This window comes from Erythranthe guttata, chromosome 2, assembly GCF_056151865.1.
Source record: "Erythranthe guttata isolate IM_541 chromosome 2, IM_541, whole genome shotgun sequence".
NCBI lineage: Eukaryota > Viridiplantae > Streptophyta > Magnoliopsida > Lamiales > Phrymaceae > Erythranthe > Erythranthe guttata.
Window position 1 is genome coordinate 2,578,893 of NC_142534.1, and position 19,767 is coordinate 2,598,659.

The window sequence follows — 19,767 nt, forward strand, 5'->3', positions numbered from 1 at the left end:
GGTGGTTTTCTCTACACATTAATAATCGAATTTAACTTATAATATTTCTTTGATCAAAGAGCTATATTCATCCAACAAATTGGTTCATCTGTATAAATTTCGAATAAATGGTGTCTAGCCAAGTACCTCTTTAAATATGCGTAGTTTATTAAATAATATCTAAGGGTAAAAACTAAAAAGTAACAATTTTATAGGCTCCCCCCTTAAAGAAATCAAGGAGATTCTCTTTTTGTAAATTCAAATATTTTTTTGTAAGAATTATAACTTGAATTTCATTAGTCATTATATTTCATGTAATATTTATTATAAATTAATTTATAGTATAATAATATTAAACTAAATTAATAAATTTCGATTTTATTAATTTCCATGGGTTTATTTTATTTTTACTATTTAAGGGGAAAAATATATATATTCGGGTCGATAACTCGGGTCATAACCCGGTTTCAAGCCCGTAGACAAAATGCCCAAGGGTGAAAAGCTTTCCGAAGTCAGAATTAGGGTTTTCGCTATCTCCAGTTCTCCATCGTTGCTTCCACACTCCCTTTACAGAATTTAAATTAAATAAAATAAAAAAGAAAAAGAAAAAAGAAATAAAGGAATGAAAAAACAGAAATAGCCGTTTGAGTTTCCGGCAACGGTTTCATCGCCGTCAAACCCCAGTCACCGGTAAACCTCTCTTATTTTTAATTTTCCAATAACTTGGAAACTCATAATTCGTAGTGAATCATATTTCATTCAATTGTCTTACTACTCGTGATTATCATGCTTCTCGAATTTGATTTTTGTTTTGGTATTTAAGCTCTGTTCTTCAAATTTTCTAATGCAATGTAGATTAAGGATCATCTGAATAGTTGCGTTTTACTCGCTTACGAAGACGTTGTTTCATGATTTTTTTGGGAAATTTGAAGTAATTTGAGTTGTTAAGTATTGAGATTTCGATGGTTGTTGTTTCGTTGTTTTATATTCATCTGATTATTGCTAAATGTTTTTGGTTTAGGGATTGTAACGAATTGCGTACCCCGACTCTGCAATTTTAGCATGAATCTAGACTTATATATGCATGCATATGTAATATGGAGAAGATAGCTTTTGATTTTTTCATATGTAACCATCCAACAAAATTTACCTGCTCAAGAGTAGGCGGAAGGATTACACGCAGAATAGATTTGGTTTTCCAACTCATATTGAAGATGTCTCATGTAGAATCGAATCAAATTATTTAGCATTCGCGTATCTTGGAGACTGTTCAACTTTTGGAATCAATTTGTTCATAGTTAGCTTATATATGTATATGTATATATGTAGAGCCTGGACATATTAATTTCTTAGTCACCATTGTTCGGAAGGTTTAGTGTTGACATCACTTTATTTGTAGGTTTGCCCTTTAATTTTCTTACATGGAGTTGGACGAAACTCCGCAGATGCTTCCACCTCCACCTGGCAGCTTCATCGACCGCGAAGAACTCGTTCAACATGTTGGTGAATTTGCTGTCTCTCAGGGATATGTTGTCACCATTAAACAGTCGAAGAAGGAAAGACTTGTAGTCCTAGGTTGCGATAGAGGAGGTGTTTATCGGGACAGGCGTAAGGCTATTGATGAGTCATCTGGTGAACATATGCGCAAAAGGAAATCTGGTTCTCGACTTACAAACTGTCCGTTTGAGCTAGTCGGTAAGAAAGAGGACGGTTTGTGGGTACTTACTGTTAAGAATGGCTCACACAATCACGAGCCAATGAAGGACATGTCTGAACATCCTTCTGCACGTCGCTTCAACGAGAAAGAAGTGATGCTGATTAAAGAAATGACAGAAGCGGGTTTAAAACCTCGCCAGATACTTAAAAGACTCCGACAAACAAATCCTGAACTTTTATCTACACCAAAACATGTTTATAATGTGAAAACCAAGCTCCGTCAAGGGAATCTTACAGGTCTGACCTTCCCTCCTTCATTTCATTATTTTCTGAATCCTGTATGTTCTTTTTTTTTTATTGTAAAAGTTTCAAAAGTTTCATAAAAATCGTGCACTCTCAAATAATCAAAATCTATGATAATTTGCAATTTATCATAAAGTTTAAGACTTGTTCTCTGTTTTAAGCCTACCTCTCGTATTTATAGTTGTATACAACCTTCAGATTAGTTGAAAGATATATCTGAGATTTTCATTTCTTGAAGCATTTTTTGATAATAGCTTAAGGAGATCACATGGCCAAGATAATGGATTGCGGCAAACTTCTCTCAGTTCTCACACAATACCATATAGAGGTGAACAGGAAAAGAAGCTACCTTTAAAAAATCTTATCATGCAAACAATTAATATTGGCACGTTTGTTCTTATTCTGCAAACAATTAATATTGCCAATCTTGCATCCAAATTTGCCCAGATAATAGCTGTCACAGACTCAGAGCAAATCATTATAATTTTACCAATTGTGGCATTTCATAATTACCAAAATCTTGTTTGATAAAATCAATTAAAATCCGGAAGGACGTTTGGTCTCCATAAAAAGCAAACAGTCATGGATTTAATGAATTTACGGTACAAGAAAAAGTGTGAAAAACCTTTTTCTGCAATCCGTATACTAACATAAATGCCCTAGGTTTAACGACCTTCAGGGTTACAACTTTTGTATCAAGTCAAAAAACTTGATTTGCACAGACATCAAAGACTATCTTTTTTTTGTTCACCTGTGTATTGCCTTCTCTATGTCTTTTGCTGCAGTGAGGAGATTGAAAACTTTGAGACTTCCTTCAACTAATGATGGGAACTCTGAGCCGTCAACATCTTCCGAGCCATCATGGAAGAAACGGTATCCCCCGGTAATTTCTTATAAACCAACTTTTAGACGGCCATACTTCTCCCTCTATTTTAATTAATAAATGGCCACACAGATCGATGAATCACGTGCTTATTTTCTGAGTTGATTGACTTTGCATCATTTAGGATTTCTCTGTATTTGGGTTTTTGTGTCCTATAATTGATTGCTGTGTTGATTTCAATTCACGATTATCTCTAATTTCTATTTTTGGAATTTTCTTGTGTGTTGCAGAGGGTCCCAAATCTTATTGGTGGTAGATTTGTCGATTCGCATTCGTCGACATATATCGACGTGTTAAACCCTGTGAGTGCAATAAATTTACATGTACTACTCAATCTTCTTTTTGCAAATTTTCATTTCTTATAGTTCACAACTTATTATAGGCTACACAACAAGTGGTTGCACAAGTTCCTTTATCCACGGGTGAGGAACTTAAGGCTGCAGTATTTGCCGCAAAAAGAGCATTTGTGTCATGGAGAAGTACTCCAATTACAACTCGTCAACGCATAATGTTCAAGCTTCAAGAGCTTATTCGGAGAGATATTGTAAGCTTGTGTTACTCTGCCATCTATAGTCTTTCAGTTTTTAAAGTTCCGGTGACTGGAATTGTTATATGTGTTTTCCAGGATAAGCTTGCGAACGACATAACAACAGAGCAGGGTAAGACATTAAAGGATGCATTCAATGATGTCTCGCGTGGGATTGGTGAGTTTATCTTTTACTGCAAACTTTAGTTGAAACATGAGTTCCCGTTAAGACTTGGTCTTTTGATGAATTGAAATGGTATTAATTTTAAATAGTTAGATTTGTTTGCTCAATAGAGCATGGCAATATTTGTGATCTTATGCTTCTTGAGATAACTTCTACATACCTTTTTTCTGCACTGCTTCAAACAGTTGTGAATTTTTTTATAAGAGTTTCCTAAAGTTGAGAGTCAGCTTTCATGTTATTTAATGTTTGTTTACAGATTTAGCTAAGATATAACTTGAATCCAGGAAAAAGGATAACTTTTGCTTTATGATAATTTCGATTCATTACCAAAATTCGGCAGTCTTCAGTGCTCCCAGTTGGTCATTTCAGTACTCTACATTTTATGCAGAGCTTGTTGAACATGCTTGTGGAATGGCAAATTTGCACGTGGGTGACTACATTCCGAATATATCAAATGGACTTGATACTCATAGCATCCGTGAGCCCCTTGGTGTTTGTGCTGGGATATGCTCTTTCAATTTTCCAGCCATGATTCCATTAATGGTATGCTGTTAGTGCTCTCTACTTTTTTCCTTTTGCAGACTTTATTAAATTACCACTGAGCTTGTGGAATTGTTAACTCTACCTTGTTAGGATTGAAGTTTCTAGCATAAAATGTGGAATACTTTTCGTTCCTGCTTTTCTATGAAGGAAATGAGATTATTTTGTGCAATAATTTTGATAATTTTAAAGAACTTTACATCACCCGAAACCGAAACCGAGACCGAAATAATCAACAGCACTAAAGGACCATAAATGTTCTCAAGCATATTTTAGTGAAAACTAAGTGAGGATGATTTTTTAACCAATTAATTGAAAAACCCAGTGTGATTTAAAATTGCTCCATTCAAATTTTGCTTCTCTTAATAATTATATCCAGTTCCTGCTTTCAAGTTTCACCTTCCCAGTGTTCGTTATCTCACTGCTCATCAATTCTGTGCAGATGTTTCCAATTGCTGTTACATGTGGGAATACCTTTATATTAAAACCATCCGAGAGAGCACCAGGTATATCTATAGGAGGCAGTACATAGAGGCATAAAACATATATGATTCAGTGAAATTTGATGCTTTATTAAGTCTTCATCTAATCATCTTTCTTAATCGTAGTTATGTGAAGTATTTCCTTAATTTCTCTATGGTTGCAATGCTTTGACAGTCATTACCTTGTTATGCTTGTAGTTTCTTACATCATTATTTTTAGCTGTTAGTTTTTAAATTTTCTTAGGAAAATACTGTCATTCTTTTCATTAATCCCCATCCCTTTTATGTGCTCAGGGGCTTGCGTACATCTTGCTGAATTAGCAATGGAGGCTGGTTTGCCCAATGGTGTCCTAAATATCATTCACGGCTCCAATGTAAGTTCTTGAGTGCTCTCTCATATTCTTATTGTAATCTCAGCTCCTGAGGGATGATAATCTGTTTCTATTGGTTCTATCTTAAACAATGTATTTTGTATTTGTGTGATGGTGAAATTTTTCTCCACGATATCTGCTGTGGACAGTATGCTCCGAAGAAAGTCAGTTTATTCTTATTGGGTGTTAAGTACACGTAATTGATTCATAAATTTTAATTTTATTTTTTGTAGGACATCATTGACGCCATCTGTGATGATGAAGACATCAAAGCTGTGTCCTATGTTGGCTCAGATGCAGTAAGTTTCTTTTTTGGCATTTCGTCTATTTGGTTGTCCTCAAGGAAGTTGATATGGAACCTATTGTGATATTTTATCTGGCACAAATGTGATTATATTAAGGTAGTTGCCAATTGAATGTCTTTTGCCTGCATATTGTGATTAACACCATGTTTTAGCTATAACGAAGGTTACTACATTGTGATAGTCTAGTCTGCATGGTTTTATAATAGTTTGAATGACGCTAAAAATGAGGATATCTGGTTAGGAATATAGCCATAATCAGTCCTTATGATATCTCTTTCGACTTCTCTTTTTTGGTTGATGATAGAAAAAATGTGTAAAGAAAGGTTTGAGTCTAGATCCATGGTCATTTGGCAATCTTACATCCTAATATTTTTCTATTTTCCAGCCCGGGATGTATGTTCATGCAAGGGCATCTGTCAACAGTAAACGTGTTCAGGTGATATAAGTTCTCTGGATCTTAGCCATTTATCTGCGCTCGTACTATCTATCCTTTTCTTATTGAATATTGCATTATCTTCAGACAAATGTTGGTGCCAAAAGTCATGCAGTTGTTATGCCAGATGTAAATATCGATGCTACTATAAATGCTTTGGTTTCTGCTGGTCTTGGATCTGCAGTACAGAGGTGTACAGCAATCAGCACTGTTATTTTTGTCGGAGGCTCAAAGTCTTGGTATGTGCTGCATAAATAATATATTTTATTTGTGTATACATAGAAATTTTTTTTTTTTTTTTTTTTTAATGATTTATTACTCAGCAAAGGTACTTAAGGTTTACTCCACTGGTTACTATTGCGGATTATACTATATGTGATTCTTTCATTGCCCATCATCTGTCGTTGTTTTCGGCAAACTTAATGTGATTAGCAGTGCTTAATAAGAGTTCCATATGGGAAATTTTGTTAGTTAGTGATAATTTAATTTTCTCAGGGAAGATAAGCTAGTGGAGCGCGCCATGGCACTCAAAGTAGATGCTGGAACTGAACCAGGTGTCGACCTCGGTCCAGTGATAAGTAAGCAGGTAAAATAATGGGTCTCTTTTTTTTTTTTGGTATTGAGAGAAGAAGCTCTTTTTCCATGTGCTATCATTTCAAGTATTTAGTCTGTATTGATGATCATTATCTGGTATATTCAGGTTAAGGAACGGATATCGAGGGTGGTCCAAACATTTGTTGATAATGGTGCTAGGTTACTTCTTGATGGGAGAAGGATTTTGGTATGTCTTCGATTTCTTGAAATTTTCTAGAATATCGTGTATCTTAAATCCAGTAAAGAATGTGTGCGAACAAATATAAAAGGAGCAAGAACTGAAGACACATTTAGTGTGTTGGGATTTGTTACATAATGTGAAGTCTACTGCTTCTGAATGAAAATTCGATTTACTAAAATGTTGCCATAATATGATAAAAAAAAATAGGTTCCGAAGTATGAGCTCGGAAACTTTGTTGGTCCCACGATCTTAACTGATGTCACTGAAGACATGGACTGTTACAAGGTGCCTATTTATATTTTTTTTCACCAACAGAACTCCCAATTTTTTTGCAGTGTGAAGATTAAATTATATGTCGACGATGTTTAATCTTGATGTATGCAGGAAGAAATATTGGGTCCAGTTCTTCTTTGCATGCAGGCTGGAAGTTTAGACGAGGCAATAAGCATTGTTAACAGAAACAAGTATGCAATGAGCTCGGCTATTCGTTAGTTTCAGTATTTTATAATGCTTGAATTTGACTTAACTTTTTCTCCTGAATCAGACATGGAAATGGAGCTTCCATTTTTACGTCTTCTTGTGCTACTGGAAGAAAATTTCAGTTCGAGATCGAGTCTGGACAGGTCAGCATTTTTATCCCATGAGAAATGTGCTGTAATTTGTTCTGTAGTTACAGTTTTGAAACTAATTCGGTTGAAATCCAGGTTGGTTTAAACGTGGCTATTACTGCACCGTTGCCTTTGTTTTCATTCACCGGCTCCAAAGCTGGATTTACCGGAGATATCAATTTTTACGGTAAATACACTAAACTAAATACGAGTTAACTACAACCTTTGCCAAATAATTGATTTTTTCTTTTGGTTCTTTTGAGTTACAGCTAAAGCTGGACGTGAGTTTTACACCCAGATCAAAACCGTAACCACGCAGTGGAAGGATCTTACAACTAACGGAATATCCTCTTCGGTAAACACAGAATATACACCATCTACTAACAGTGAGGAACTCCATGCACTGCAATCGATGGACTTCCAAAGTAACGATGTTTCACTTGGATTGCATTTAAGGGATTTCTCTAACGGCGAAGAAGGGGTCTCACTTCCACTGCATCACCATATTAACAGTCACCAAGGGGTGACAGTATCACTTCCATTGCACGCACGGGATTTCACGAGTAGCGACGGTGAATCTCTTGTAGATCAATCACAGGATCTTCCGAGCAGTGACGGAATTACAGCTTTGGATGGCTCACAGTGGACTCTGTTCTAGAATTTTTCTTTTATTTATTTTTCTTCTTTTTTCTGTGAATTGGTGTTTATTACGGGTAACGTATTAGAGTTAATTTGTCTGGTGCTCGAAGTAAAGAGTTGAAAGAAATGAAAGGAGAAATAATCGACGTAGAGTTTAGACTTACAGAATATATGTATATGATGTTGTGTGTGTGTATTGGATTAGTTGTAATTCATAAAATTTCCTTTGCTTGTTCGATTTCTTGGCATGAACAGGGGTTCTTTCACTTTTAAACCATAGTTTCGTGTATCGAAGATAATACACGGAACTAAATGTAACTAATCGAAGTTAAGTTTTCATTTAATACACTATTTTGATGATAGACACGATAATGCGCATGCACTCTAATTGCATTGTTATAATACTATTGAAATGATGAATTCTCCGAAGTGCATCAACACAATAATTTGCAAATTAGCTGTCATTATAGACTATAAACTACAAACTACATAGTACTTCGTAGAGAAAACTAGAATTATCCCGGAAAAAAAAAAAAAAAAAACTAATCTCATTCCATAGTTCCCTCTTCGTCTTCTACAGCTTTCTCTTCGTCTTCTACAGCTTCCTCTACGCCTTCCATAGCTTCATCTTCGCCTTCTACAGCTTCCTCTTCTTCCTCGTCAGCTTCTTCTTTAGACTCCATCTCCGATGGATGAGGTGGCAAAATCTCCATAACCATCTCTAGAAATTCTTCCATTTTTGATTCCATTCGCTCTTCAAATTTCTCTATAATCTGGAAAAATGGCCAACATATACAATAAATCGAGATATTACTCGCACTAACAATACAAACTCCTTTCGTTTTATTCCCCTACAACTAAACCGAAATCTTCAACAATATCTCATATATAATTTGCACGTTACCGTAAAAAAACATGTCCACTGAAGTAACAACAAACATCACTATATGTCAAATTCTTCACTCCAAAATACATTTTTCCCTGTCACTAGTGATTTTACTACTACAACTTTCTTCCCCCAAACGGAATCAAGGAAAAACGGGATAAACGTGTAGCATCGATTATGTTCTTAGCATTCAATTATGTGTGCCCAAGTTATAGCATCTAACGGTGATCTAGATACCTAAATAGTGTCCTCGGGTTCGAGAAGGAAAAAAAATTGCTCTTTAGTTTATTATGGAGCTAAGCGAAATGTGAACCTAATAGAATTTATTACCGGGAAAACCTCGGGTAAGGATGATGGCCTTATGTTGGCAATGTTAAGAACTTCAGCCTTGGCAAGGTTGTATGTTTTGCACTCGTCAACAAGTTTATGCACAATCTCCTTTGTCTGGTCACGAGCAACACTTTGCTCTAAATAATCGAACACCTACATCGAAAAAAATCAAAAGAATCAAGACACAACAATCCCTCATCGATCATTCGGAATCCAAACATTTGAACTTAAAAGCGAGAGCTAACGACTGGAAATTCGTTGCTAAACGGCACAATAATCTAAACAAGTTCGATGAATTCGTATTCGTAACTATCGATTAATGCAACCTTAAATTTTTAAATGGAAACCATCAAACCTTGAACTCAGACGGCAACACGGATGCAATGACACGAGTAGGATCTTTCCCCGCCCCTCTTGATCGGAAAAGATCGAGCACTTCAAAATTTGTTAGAGCACCACCATTGGATTCAATTCTGCAATAAATATATATAATTTCTTAAAAGAGGCATAAAATAGAAAAAAAAAAAAAAAAAAAAAAAAAAAAAAAAAAAAAACTCAAATTGCCATAGTAATTCAAAAAAGAAAAAAGTAGGAGAAAACTGTAACCCTACATACATTTTCATTGTCAGGCTGATCAATGATTTCGCTCCAAATTCAATTTTTCAGTAATATGAACCTGCAAAAATCAATAGCGCTTCATCAAACAAACCCTAACCCTGAATTACTCAGAGAGAAAGAAAACAAAATCGTAATTTATAGATAAATAATTAGACATTTACACGAACTCATAATTGAAAATTCAGAAACAATTATAAACCTTCAAATGAAGAAAAGGGTTTTCATAAACGGAGGTCCTCTACAAGTATGGGAAAACAGGAAATCAATCTCGAATTAGGGCACAGTTCACAAATTAAACAAACAAACTCAACGAAGTGAGAAGATGAATTGTTCGAGTGGCTTTGTTGGTAGGAACTTTGTAAATAGGTTTAGGGTTCGATTCTAATTCAAGCCCAAAATCTTAATTTTTATTTTAATTATTATTTTGGGTAAGGGGATCACTATTTCAAATACTAACTTTTGCTTACTTGAATACCAAAAAAATAAAAAATAAATAATTAATTGTAAATTACTTTAATGCCCTTAATGAAAATTAAAACAAAAAAATATTACAACAAAGGGATTTTTTTCTTTTTTTTTATTTGGTTTTTGATTAGGTAATTTCTAATAAAATTTGATATAATTGATATTTTGTATGAAAGGGTGTTTTTGTAATTTTCTTTTTATTTTGGTTTTAAAGTAAGAAAAAACTTATAAATATGTACTCAATTGTGGTTTTCAACTTGGTAGTATTCAACTAAGCAAAAATTAGTATTCAAAATAGTTGCCCCCTTTGGGTAAATGGCAAAAAGGCTCATCACATGGGACTTAAATGCATTTTGGTCCAAAAAAAAACAGTCTCTCAATTAAGCCTATCTTCATGTTTTTAGTCTAAAATACCCTCAATAATATAATTCTTATCAATTCCATCCATTATACTCTAACTTCCTTAATATTATACATTGACCCCATATTTAGACAAATATATCACATTAACCCCCAAAACTTTTTTTTTAGAAAATAATTTTTTTTTGAAATATTTTTTTTACGGCCAGATTCCGCCGTTGACTTTTTTTTTTTTTTTTTGAATTTTTTTGTTCCTGAAATTTTTTTCCGGCCGGTCAACCACCGTTGACCGCCGGTCTCCGGCATTGCCTTTTTTTTTTTTGATTTTTTTTCATAGAAAAAAAATATTTTAATTAATATTACTGTCTTCGCTACTAAATTACTGTCTCAGACAGTAATATTACTGTTTGGGACAGTAATATTATGAATATTATTTTTCTGAACAGTAATATTATTAATATTATTGTCTAATAATTTAACATCCAATGCAGTAATATTAATTAAAAGAATTTTTTTTAAGGAAAAAAAAAAGTCAATTAACAGTTAAATAACTGCCGAGACAGTAATTTAGCAACGAATACAGTAATATTAATTAAAAAAAAATTTTTAAGAATAAAAAAATCAATTAACAGTTAAATTACTCCGACAGTTAAATAAATGTTGGAGACAGTAATTTAGCAACGAATACAGTAATATTAATTAAAATATTTTTGATGAAAAAAAAAAAGTCAATTAACAGTTACATTAATGTCTCCGACAGTTAAATAACTGTCGGAGACAGTAATTTAGCAGTCAAGACAGTAATATTAATTAAAATATATTTTTTAAGAAAAAACAAAATTAAAAAAAAAAAAAAAAAAGTCAACGCTGGAGACCCGGCGGTCAACGGCAGTTGACCGGCCTTGACCGGCCAAAAAAAAAAAGAAAAAGAAAAAGAAAAAGTCAACACCGGAGACCGGCGGTCAACGCCGGTCAGCGGCGGCGACCGGCGGTCTCCGGTGGCGGCGGGTCAAAATTGAAATTAGGGTTAAGATTGGTTAATTGATGAAATTGGGCTAAATTGGGGTGTAAATCATGAAATTGGAGTTAAATTGAGTTTCAATGAATTGGGGGTAATTTTGATATATATAAAAGGATTTTCCTTATTTGCAAATAAGTTTGAATAGACTGGATTTATTTGAAAGACAAAAAAGTTGGATGTCCCTCTTTTAGATTAAGTGTTTTTGCCATGTGCCTATTTGCCATTACCCCTATTATTTTTTTAGGGTAAATTACAATCACCTAATGAGGTATAGTTAAATTACGAAAACTCCCCTCATATTTGAGTAGTTACAACCACTCAACTATAAATCTTTTTACATGTCCACCTTTGTGATGTCAAATTTAATGGAATCTTCTAAATTATAGGGAATATTTTCAATTTTATACCCGTTTTATCTCATTCGAACTCCACAATTTGAAGTAAAATGACCGTAAAATGTGTTTTTTGTCTTGTAAATATCAAATTTTGGTGCATCAGAAACTGCACTTTGACACAAAATGTGTACAAACTAGAGAACATTCCACATAATCTAGAAAATTATATTGAATTTGACATCGGCGCGTGTAAGAAGATTCATAGTTGATGAATAGTATTAATTATCCAAACATGAGGATTTTTTCGTAATTTTGACGATACTCCAAGGATGGTTGTAATTTACCATTTTGTATAACTTTTATATTATTATTATTATTATTATTATTATTATTATTATTATTATTGTTTTTTTTTTTTTTTTTTGATAATGCAGGAACCCGCAGCCAACCATATTATTATTATTGTTATTATTATTATGTGTGCGTGATTATATGCAGATTAACTGTTAATAATTACCGCTTGTATTTCACCAGGCGTAGTATTAAATAAAGGGGGCAACTATTTTGAATACTAATTTTTGCTTAGTTGAATACTACCTAGTTGAAAACCACAATTGAGTACATATTTATAAGTTTTTTCTTACTTTAAAACCAAAATAAAAAGAAAATTACAAAAACACCCTTTCATACAAAATATCAATTATATCAAATTTTATTAGAAATTACCTATTCAAAAACCAAATAAAAAAAAGAAAAAAAACCCTTTGTTGTTAAAAAAAAAAAACTTCCACCATTTCTTCTCCTCTCCAACCCTGACCGCCGCCGCCGCCGCCGCCGCCGACGCCGCCGAACGCCAGCGTACGTGCTCGTAACTGCCGCGACAACCCAATTAAACCCTATCTTTTTCATCTTCTTAAATCCTCCAAAACATCTCCAAATTCAAAAAATCAAAACCTCACAAAACTTATAAAATGGAGTTATAAGACAATAATATGGTAGTATATGTGGAAAGAGAAGCCATTAAGGTAAGTATCGATGTCTTTTTTGAGCTTCGAAGTCGATTTTGAAGTTTTTTTTTTTGAAACCCGTCGGCAATTTTCGACACATACAGGTCGATTTTTGGTCAATTTTCGACACCAACGTGTCGAAAAAGAAAAAAAAAAAAAAAAAAAAAAACCAAATTTCGACACCTACCTGTCGAAATTTGGACAATTTTCGACAGGTAGGTGTCGAAAAACACTATTGGTAAAAAAAAAAAAAAAAAAAAAAAAAAAATTTTTTTTTTTTTTTTTTTTTTACCAACAGTATTTTTTCGACACATACCTGTCGAAATTTGGACAATTTTCGACAGGTAGGTGTCGAAATTTGGTTTTTTTTTTTTTTTTTTTCTTTTTCGACACGTTGGTGTCGAAAATTGACCAAAAAATCGACCTGTATGTGTCGAAAATTGCCGACGGGTTTCAAAAAAAAAAAACTTCAAAATCGACTTCGAAGCTCAAAAAAGACATCGATACTTACCTTAATGTGTTCTCCTTTCATATATACTACCATATTATTGTCTTATAACTCAATTTTATACGTTTTGTGAGGTTTTAATTTCTTTAGTTTTGATATTTTTTAGAAGGGTTTGTTGTGAAGGGTTTATTGTGAGGAAGATTTTTTAGAAGGGTTTTTGGGGAGGGAGAAGAAGGAGGTGGAGAAGGAGGGAAATGGTTTTTTGAGTTTTTGATTATTTGGTATTTAAGAAAGAAAAATAGTATTTGTAATATTTTTTTAGTTTTAATTTCATTAAGGGTATTAAAGTAATTTACAATTAATTATTTATTTTTTATTTTTTTGGTATTTAAGTAAGCAAAAGTTGGGATTTGAAATAGTGATCCCCTTAAATAAATGAGTGCAATCCACCTACTCCTAATAGATAAAGATTCGTTAATTGCACAAAATTACAAGAAAATCTGACTCATCCCGGAATTAAAAAAACACCAATGAAAAAAAAAAAACTAATATAATATTAAATTTGGTGGAAATCATCCAGTCATTCAACAGTGGCGCTCTGCTCTGCATTTTCATTTCAGTTGAAGCACAAACTCAAGATGCTGCAGTTTTCAATCCAACGAGGTAATCGCTCTTCAATCTGAATATTATACTCACGATTTTTTTTGTTATTGATTAGTTCGCGAATTTTTGGAATTTTCCTGAGTGAGTTTATACATGAATTGGATCACAGTTGATTGTGATTTTAACTCAGTTGCATCTTCAAATCTCTGATCCATCTTTTACTTCTCTTTTCGTTTTTTAATATTTTGTTTCCCTAAATTATATTTGGAATGGATTTATGCAGTGAGAAACATGAGGAGATTGAGTCCTCGGATAATTGGGGTTGCGAGTTCGCAGTTTTCCACTGCTACCGAATCATCTTGGAGGCATGGTAACTCACTGGTGAGTGTTTTTTTTTTCAAATATTATTTTTGAAGTATTTATTTATGAACTTATAATTGTTGTTTTTTTTTTCCTCCCTGTTTTATTCCTTGTTATCATGATTGAGAATAGAGTATGCGGTGGTTTATCTGAGTCTTTATGAACAGATATTTGAATAAAATATTTCTAAGTTCAAAGGAGATTTTGCCATAGTTTGGGGTAGTTCTGTCAAGAAGGCCACAAATCGATCAAATAAAATATAGGTAGAAAATTAAGTTTTGGAAAGAAACAAGGGCTAGAGGGTTAAGTTTTGAGAATTGGTACTTGATACAAGTGTCGAACACTCACCTTTAACATTTTGAATTCATACTTCATAGATAATGTGGTAATCTACAATCACAGAGAAGTCGGGACGTTAAATCGAGAAGGTGTTCGAGTTCGATAAATATCTCCACTTGTTTGAAGTTGGAAAACAAGTGACATTTATACATGCATAGGGAGACGATAGTTATTGATAGTATATAGCCAGAATGTACAATAAAATTTGCACATTTCTCCTCTCAATTTTCAGCCGTTCAAACTTTTAGAGGATTTAGCTTTTATCCAATCACGTTACCTTTACGTTTATCTTGATGCATGTGGCAATATTATGTTTGTGCAGAGGGTTCCGAATCTAATTGGTGGTACCTTTGTGGATTCACATTCACCTGATCACATTGATGTCATAAATCCGGTAAGTAAACGAGATGACAAATTTATAGTCTATAGCTTTTGTTTCTTGAGTTGCTAATAGTTCTTTAGCATTGGTCTTTTCCTTTCTCGTATCTGATATTTTGAGCATAGGCAACACAAGAAGTGGTTTCTCAAGTACCGCTAACAACAAGGGAGGAGTTCAATTATGCAGTATCTGCTGCAAAAGAGGCCTTCCCATCATGGCGAAACACACCAATCACAACACGACAGCGTATCATGTTTAAGCTCCAAGACCTTATTCGTAAAAACATGGTCAGCTGGTTAAAACTTCTCATTTATTATAGTCCACTCTTATATCACATTTGTGTAATATTAACTTGAAGAGTTGGATTGTTGATGCAGGATAAGCTTGCCTCGAATATTACAACAGAGCAAGGGAAAACACTGAAGGACGCGCAAGGAGATGTATTCAGAGGGTTGGGTTAGTATTTTATGTGTCTTTTGATTTTTTTTCTTACCTTAGATTAAATATCGGTTGGGGTTGAGTCCTTATTATCGGGATTTTCTTGAAGAGGTGGTGGAACATGCATGTGGCATGGCAACCCTACAGATGGGAGAGTACGTGCCCAATGTATCGAGTGGAATCGATACCTACAGTGTTAGAGAACCCCTTGGTGTTTGTGCAGGAATCTGCCCCTTTAACTTCCCTGCAATGATTCCCTTGTGGGTATGTTTGCCTTTTCTTTTTAGATGTTTATATTTTTCATAATTTATGTATCTTTGATCATATTCGATTGTGTTTATCTATTTCAAGGTATATATAACCTTGCTGTTATTGGGTTTTTTTCTTAAATGGAAATGCTTTTATATAACAACCCCGGATAAACAAGTATTTTCTTTCTTAATGGAATGTGGCAGATGTTTCCTGTTGCAGTCACATGTGGAAACACCTTTGTTCTAAAGCCATCTGAAAAAGATCCAGGTGACTTTTTGCTTGTAATATTATTTTATTCAAGTCCTATGATGAGTGAAATCCTACAACAAGAATAGGTGGAAGTGTTAGTGGCTGATACTATATTATGTTTAGCTGATCTAACTCATGCATACATACACCCATACAATCTGATCTTATCTGGCTTGGGATCGTAACAGACCTCACAGACATTATTATGTTAATGCTTCTAAAATCTAAAGTTACATTCATATTTGGATATACGACAACACAGTTAAAGTGGTGTGAAGTGAACTCAGTAGAAAATGGTCATTGCGTATTTTGGTCCTGCGGGTGAATCGTGGCACCTTTTGGGTAGAAGAAATAGTCATTTTATCCTATTATTATTGACCTAGTCATGGATAAAAATTCATTGTTTTCTTCAACACCCGAGCCATAGTGGATGGAGATATATACTAGTTTATACATTTCATCAAGTTCTGAATTCATTGTGCTCGTCTCTTATTACATTTCTATTTCATATTTTCATAAATTAAGAAAAATAAGACACTTCAGTTCATCTACGTTTAACCTTGTGATTATATGTTTGAGTAGATGTCTGTTAGCCTTTTATGTTACACCAAATATAGATTGCTAATCCCTTAACAGTGTTGTTATTTAGTGCCTGGTTGCTTCTAATTCTTTTGCCTTTGCTTCTCTTATTTCATTTTTTTTCTTTTCAGGGGCTTCAATGATTCTTGCTGAGTTGGCAATGGAGGCGGGTTTGCCCAATGGTGTCCTGAATATTGTCCATGGCACTAATGTATGATCTGGATTGTCCAGCACCTTTTAGTAATTTCCTCTTAGATGCCTGGGTTATTAAATAAGTCGAACTTGCAGTCTGGATCTGACAGTTCTCATTTTTTTTATTTTTTTTTTTACTGCAGGACACTGTTAATGCTATTTGTGATGACGAAGATATCAGAGCTGTATCATTTGTTGGTTCAAATACAGTTAGTAATCTGTCCATCTTTACTATTGTTTCAAACTAAATGTCTTACTAGACCTTCCATGTTCCAAGGAATTTCTCTTTCTGGTTGATAATGTCGTACAAGAAATTTATTCATTTATAATGATGCACGCCATGTTTTCCCCAAAAATATTAATTCAGATATTAAGTTGGGTAGCATCAAACTAGATTGTATCCGTCAATTTTCTTTCATGTTATTTCCTCGAGGCTCAAGTTTTCTTATTTATCTGGTTTTAGCTTGAGTCATATAACAATCAGACATGACAGTAAGCTCGATTAAGCTCCATTTGCCAAAGCTTGAACTTTTTTACTGTTTAGTAACTCATGGACCAATTTGTGTTCTCAGGCTGGAATGCATATCTACTCAAGAGCTGCAGCTAGCGGAAAACGTGTTCAGGTTCGTGCGATCTATCTATTCTCTACTGTTATGATTACGTTCTCCTCATGACCAGATATATTGGTAGCAAATTATATGCCCAGATATATTGGCAGCAAATTATTGTTAAATATTATTGACTACTTAACGGATAAAACACCTTCAGTCCAATATGGGAGCAAAGAACCACGGAATTGTGTTGCCTGATGCAAACGTTGATGCAACTTTGAATGCTTTAATAGCAGCTGGTTTTGGTGCTGCTGGACAAAGATGCATGGCTCTTAGCACCGTTGTGTTTGTTGGAGACTCAAAATTCTGGTATGTCCCATCGCTTCATGTTCGTTACTTACAACAATTACTTAAAAAACGTGATTTTTTTTATATGGGAAAAATGATGTATTCAAAAAGTAAGTTTCCGATGTATACTAACTCGTTGAATCTTTGTAGGGAAGAAAAGCTAGTGGAGCGTGCGAAAGCTCTCAAAGTAAGTGCTGGAACAGATCCTGAGGCAGATCTCGGTCCAGTCATTAGCAAGCAGGTGAGTACAGAGCCCATTTTCGAACTGAATCTGATAAATATTCATCAATACTTATTTGATCCAAGGATTATCTCAGAATGCTTAGGAATTTTTTATACATTTTGTCTTCTTCGGGAAATATCCTGTTTAATTTCTTGAGCGCCTCTTTCTTTGTTTATATTCTTAGGCAAAGGAAAGGGTATGCAAATTGGTCCAAAGTGGGGTTGAAAGTGGAGCCAGACTATTACTCGACGGCAGAAGTATTAAGGTACTTGTTTATTTATATTCTGCAAATTACATGTCGAAAGTAGTTTGAATTCGAAAACAGGAGATAAATAACTTCAACTTTGTGTTGGATAAGAGTAACAAAAGCTTATTACCTTCTGCGTTCATCGATGACTTACAGGTTCCAGGATATGAACAAGGTAACTTTGTCGGTCCCACCATCTTAGCTGATGTCACCCCTGACATGGAATGTTATAAGGTATTTTATTAATCTTCGTTTTCCTTTTCCATCTGTATATCGAAAGATTATCTTGAATTTTATTGCACGTGAATATATGTTTAATTCGTCATCGTGGACTTTCAGGAGGAGATCTTTGGCCCTGTCCTCATTTGCATGCAGGTATATCAGTAATTAAACTATCTTCTATTGTGTGCCATGAGTTCTTGTGCTGAGTTACGTGTGATTCCTCCTCTCAGGCCGACAGTTTGGACGAGGCGATAAAGATAGTCAACAGAAATAAGTAATTACACTTTCTTGTTCTATTCAAATCGTCAACTTTTTTTTCGTTTTTCGTTTTTCATTTTTCGTTTTTCTTATATATATTTGAACAAAATCGATTTTTTGCTATCTGAGTAGAGAAATGCTGTGTATTTACATTAACCCGTTTCTACAGATACGGTAACGGTGCAGCGATTTTTACGTCTTCTGGAATAGCTGCAAGAAAATTTCAAACTGAAATAGAGGCAGGCCAGGTACTAAGTTGTTTCGTAACGTTTAATTTATTATACCGATTATACCCCTGTCACTAAATTAAACTATGAATTAATTCGTTTTTCAGGTCGGTATAAATGTCCCTATACCCGTTCCGTTACCCTTCTTCTCGTTTACTGGCTCCAAGGCTTCGTTTGCAGGGGATCTCAATTTCTACGGTAACTTCGATTCTTCTTTTTAGTATTCGCCATATTTTAGTCGAAAAAACAACAATAATATATATATAAATATTGGTTTAATTGATGGGGTTTGATTATATTCAGGCAAGGCTGGGGTTCAGTTCTTCACACAGATAAAGACAGTGACACAACAATGGAAAGATTTACCAAGTGGTGCTGGAGTTTCTTTAGCAATGCCCACTTCCCAAAAGTCGTAAAGCAATTGACCGAAAACACGCTTTTAACTAAAACTACTTTCTCAAGTACGTTTGTCCTGATGATGTGTAATAACGTGATGATGCTCTCCTTTGTTAGTGTTCTCTCAAAAGAAAATGAAATAAAAATGAATCCCAACTTCTCAAATTAAAATATTCACTATTTATAAGTTATAAATATATTTTTAGAATATTTCTTAGGGTAAATTACGGCCGCGTACCTGAGGTAATGTCAAATTACGAAAAACTCCCTAATATTTGGCTAATTACAACCACCCTCATCAACTATGAATCTTCTTACATGTGGTGTCAAATTTAGTGGAATCTTATAAATTATGGGGAATATTCTTCAATTTGTACCCGTTTTACCCCATTCGAGCTTCATATTGTGAAACAAGATTATCATAAACACATGTCTCTTGGCTTGTAAAAATCAGATTGTGGTGCATCGGAAATTGCATTTTTTGCATAAAACGAGTACAAACTGGAGAACATTCCACGGAATCTAGAAGATTCTGTTAAATTTGACACCATAAGGGGTGGATATATAAGAAGATTCATAGTTGATGAATGATTGTAATTATCTAAATAAGAGGGATTTTTTCGTAATTTGACCTTACCTCATGGGTGGCCATAATTTACCCTATTTTTCATTCTCATAGTCAAAGTGAGTTCGGATTTTCTCTTGGGCTCGACCCGTGAATCCATTTCCCTGAAACTTCCGGTGGGACGA

General features: G+C 34.2%; 3 protein-coding genes across 3 annotated transcripts; 2 read left to right on the forward strand and 1 right to left on the reverse strand.

Annotated features, from left to right (window-relative positions):
• The first annotated feature begins 422 nt into the window (after nt 1-422).
• Nucleotides 423-7,919, forward strand: LOC105949615 (methylmalonate-semialdehyde dehydrogenase [acylating], mitochondrial). The gene is made up of 19 exons (XM_012972920.2): nt 423-669; nt 1,379-1,932; nt 2,724-2,821; nt 3,052-3,123; nt 3,204-3,365; nt 3,447-3,525; nt 3,920-4,074; nt 4,514-4,577; nt 4,848-4,927; nt 5,158-5,223; nt 5,615-5,665; nt 5,750-5,901; nt 6,158-6,248; nt 6,363-6,443; nt 6,645-6,722; nt 6,822-6,901; nt 6,982-7,060; nt 7,142-7,232; nt 7,315-7,919. The coding sequence occupies exons 2-19, from the start codon at nt 1,401-1,403 to the stop codon at nt 7,701-7,703; spliced, it is 2,400 nt and encodes a 799-aa protein (XP_012828374.2). The 5' UTR covers nt 423-669; nt 1,379-1,400; the 3' UTR covers nt 7,704-7,919.
• Nucleotides 7,920-8,059: 140 nt separating this feature from the next.
• Nucleotides 8,060-9,912, reverse strand: LOC105949616 (RNA polymerase II, Rpb4, core protein). Its single transcript, XM_088824177.1, has 5 exons — nt 9,718-9,912; nt 9,516-9,576; nt 9,256-9,373; nt 8,901-9,053; nt 8,060-8,457 (listed from the first exon to the last, which is right to left on the reverse strand). Exons 2-5 carry the CDS (start codon nt 9,521-9,523, stop codon nt 8,233-8,235), a joined length of 504 nt encoding a protein of 167 aa, XP_088680303.1. The 5' UTR covers nt 9,524-9,576; nt 9,718-9,912; the 3' UTR covers nt 8,060-8,232.
• Nucleotides 9,913-13,692: 3,780 nt separating this feature from the next.
• ALDH6B2 (aldehyde dehydrogenase 6B2) lies at nt 13,693-19,182 on the forward strand. The gene is made up of 19 exons (XM_012972893.2): nt 13,693-13,817; nt 14,041-14,138; nt 14,779-14,850; nt 14,961-15,122; nt 15,213-15,291; nt 15,383-15,537; nt 15,729-15,792; nt 16,485-16,564; nt 16,689-16,754; nt 17,118-17,168; nt 17,314-17,465; nt 17,595-17,685; nt 17,852-17,932; nt 18,071-18,148; nt 18,254-18,289; nt 18,367-18,410; nt 18,564-18,642; nt 18,729-18,819; nt 18,925-19,182. Exons 1-19 carry the CDS (start codon nt 13,793-13,795, stop codon nt 19,035-19,037), a joined length of 1,617 nt encoding a protein of 538 aa, XP_012828347.2. The 5' UTR covers nt 13,693-13,792; the 3' UTR covers nt 19,038-19,182.
• The last annotated feature ends 585 nt before the right edge of the window (nt 19,183-19,767 follow it).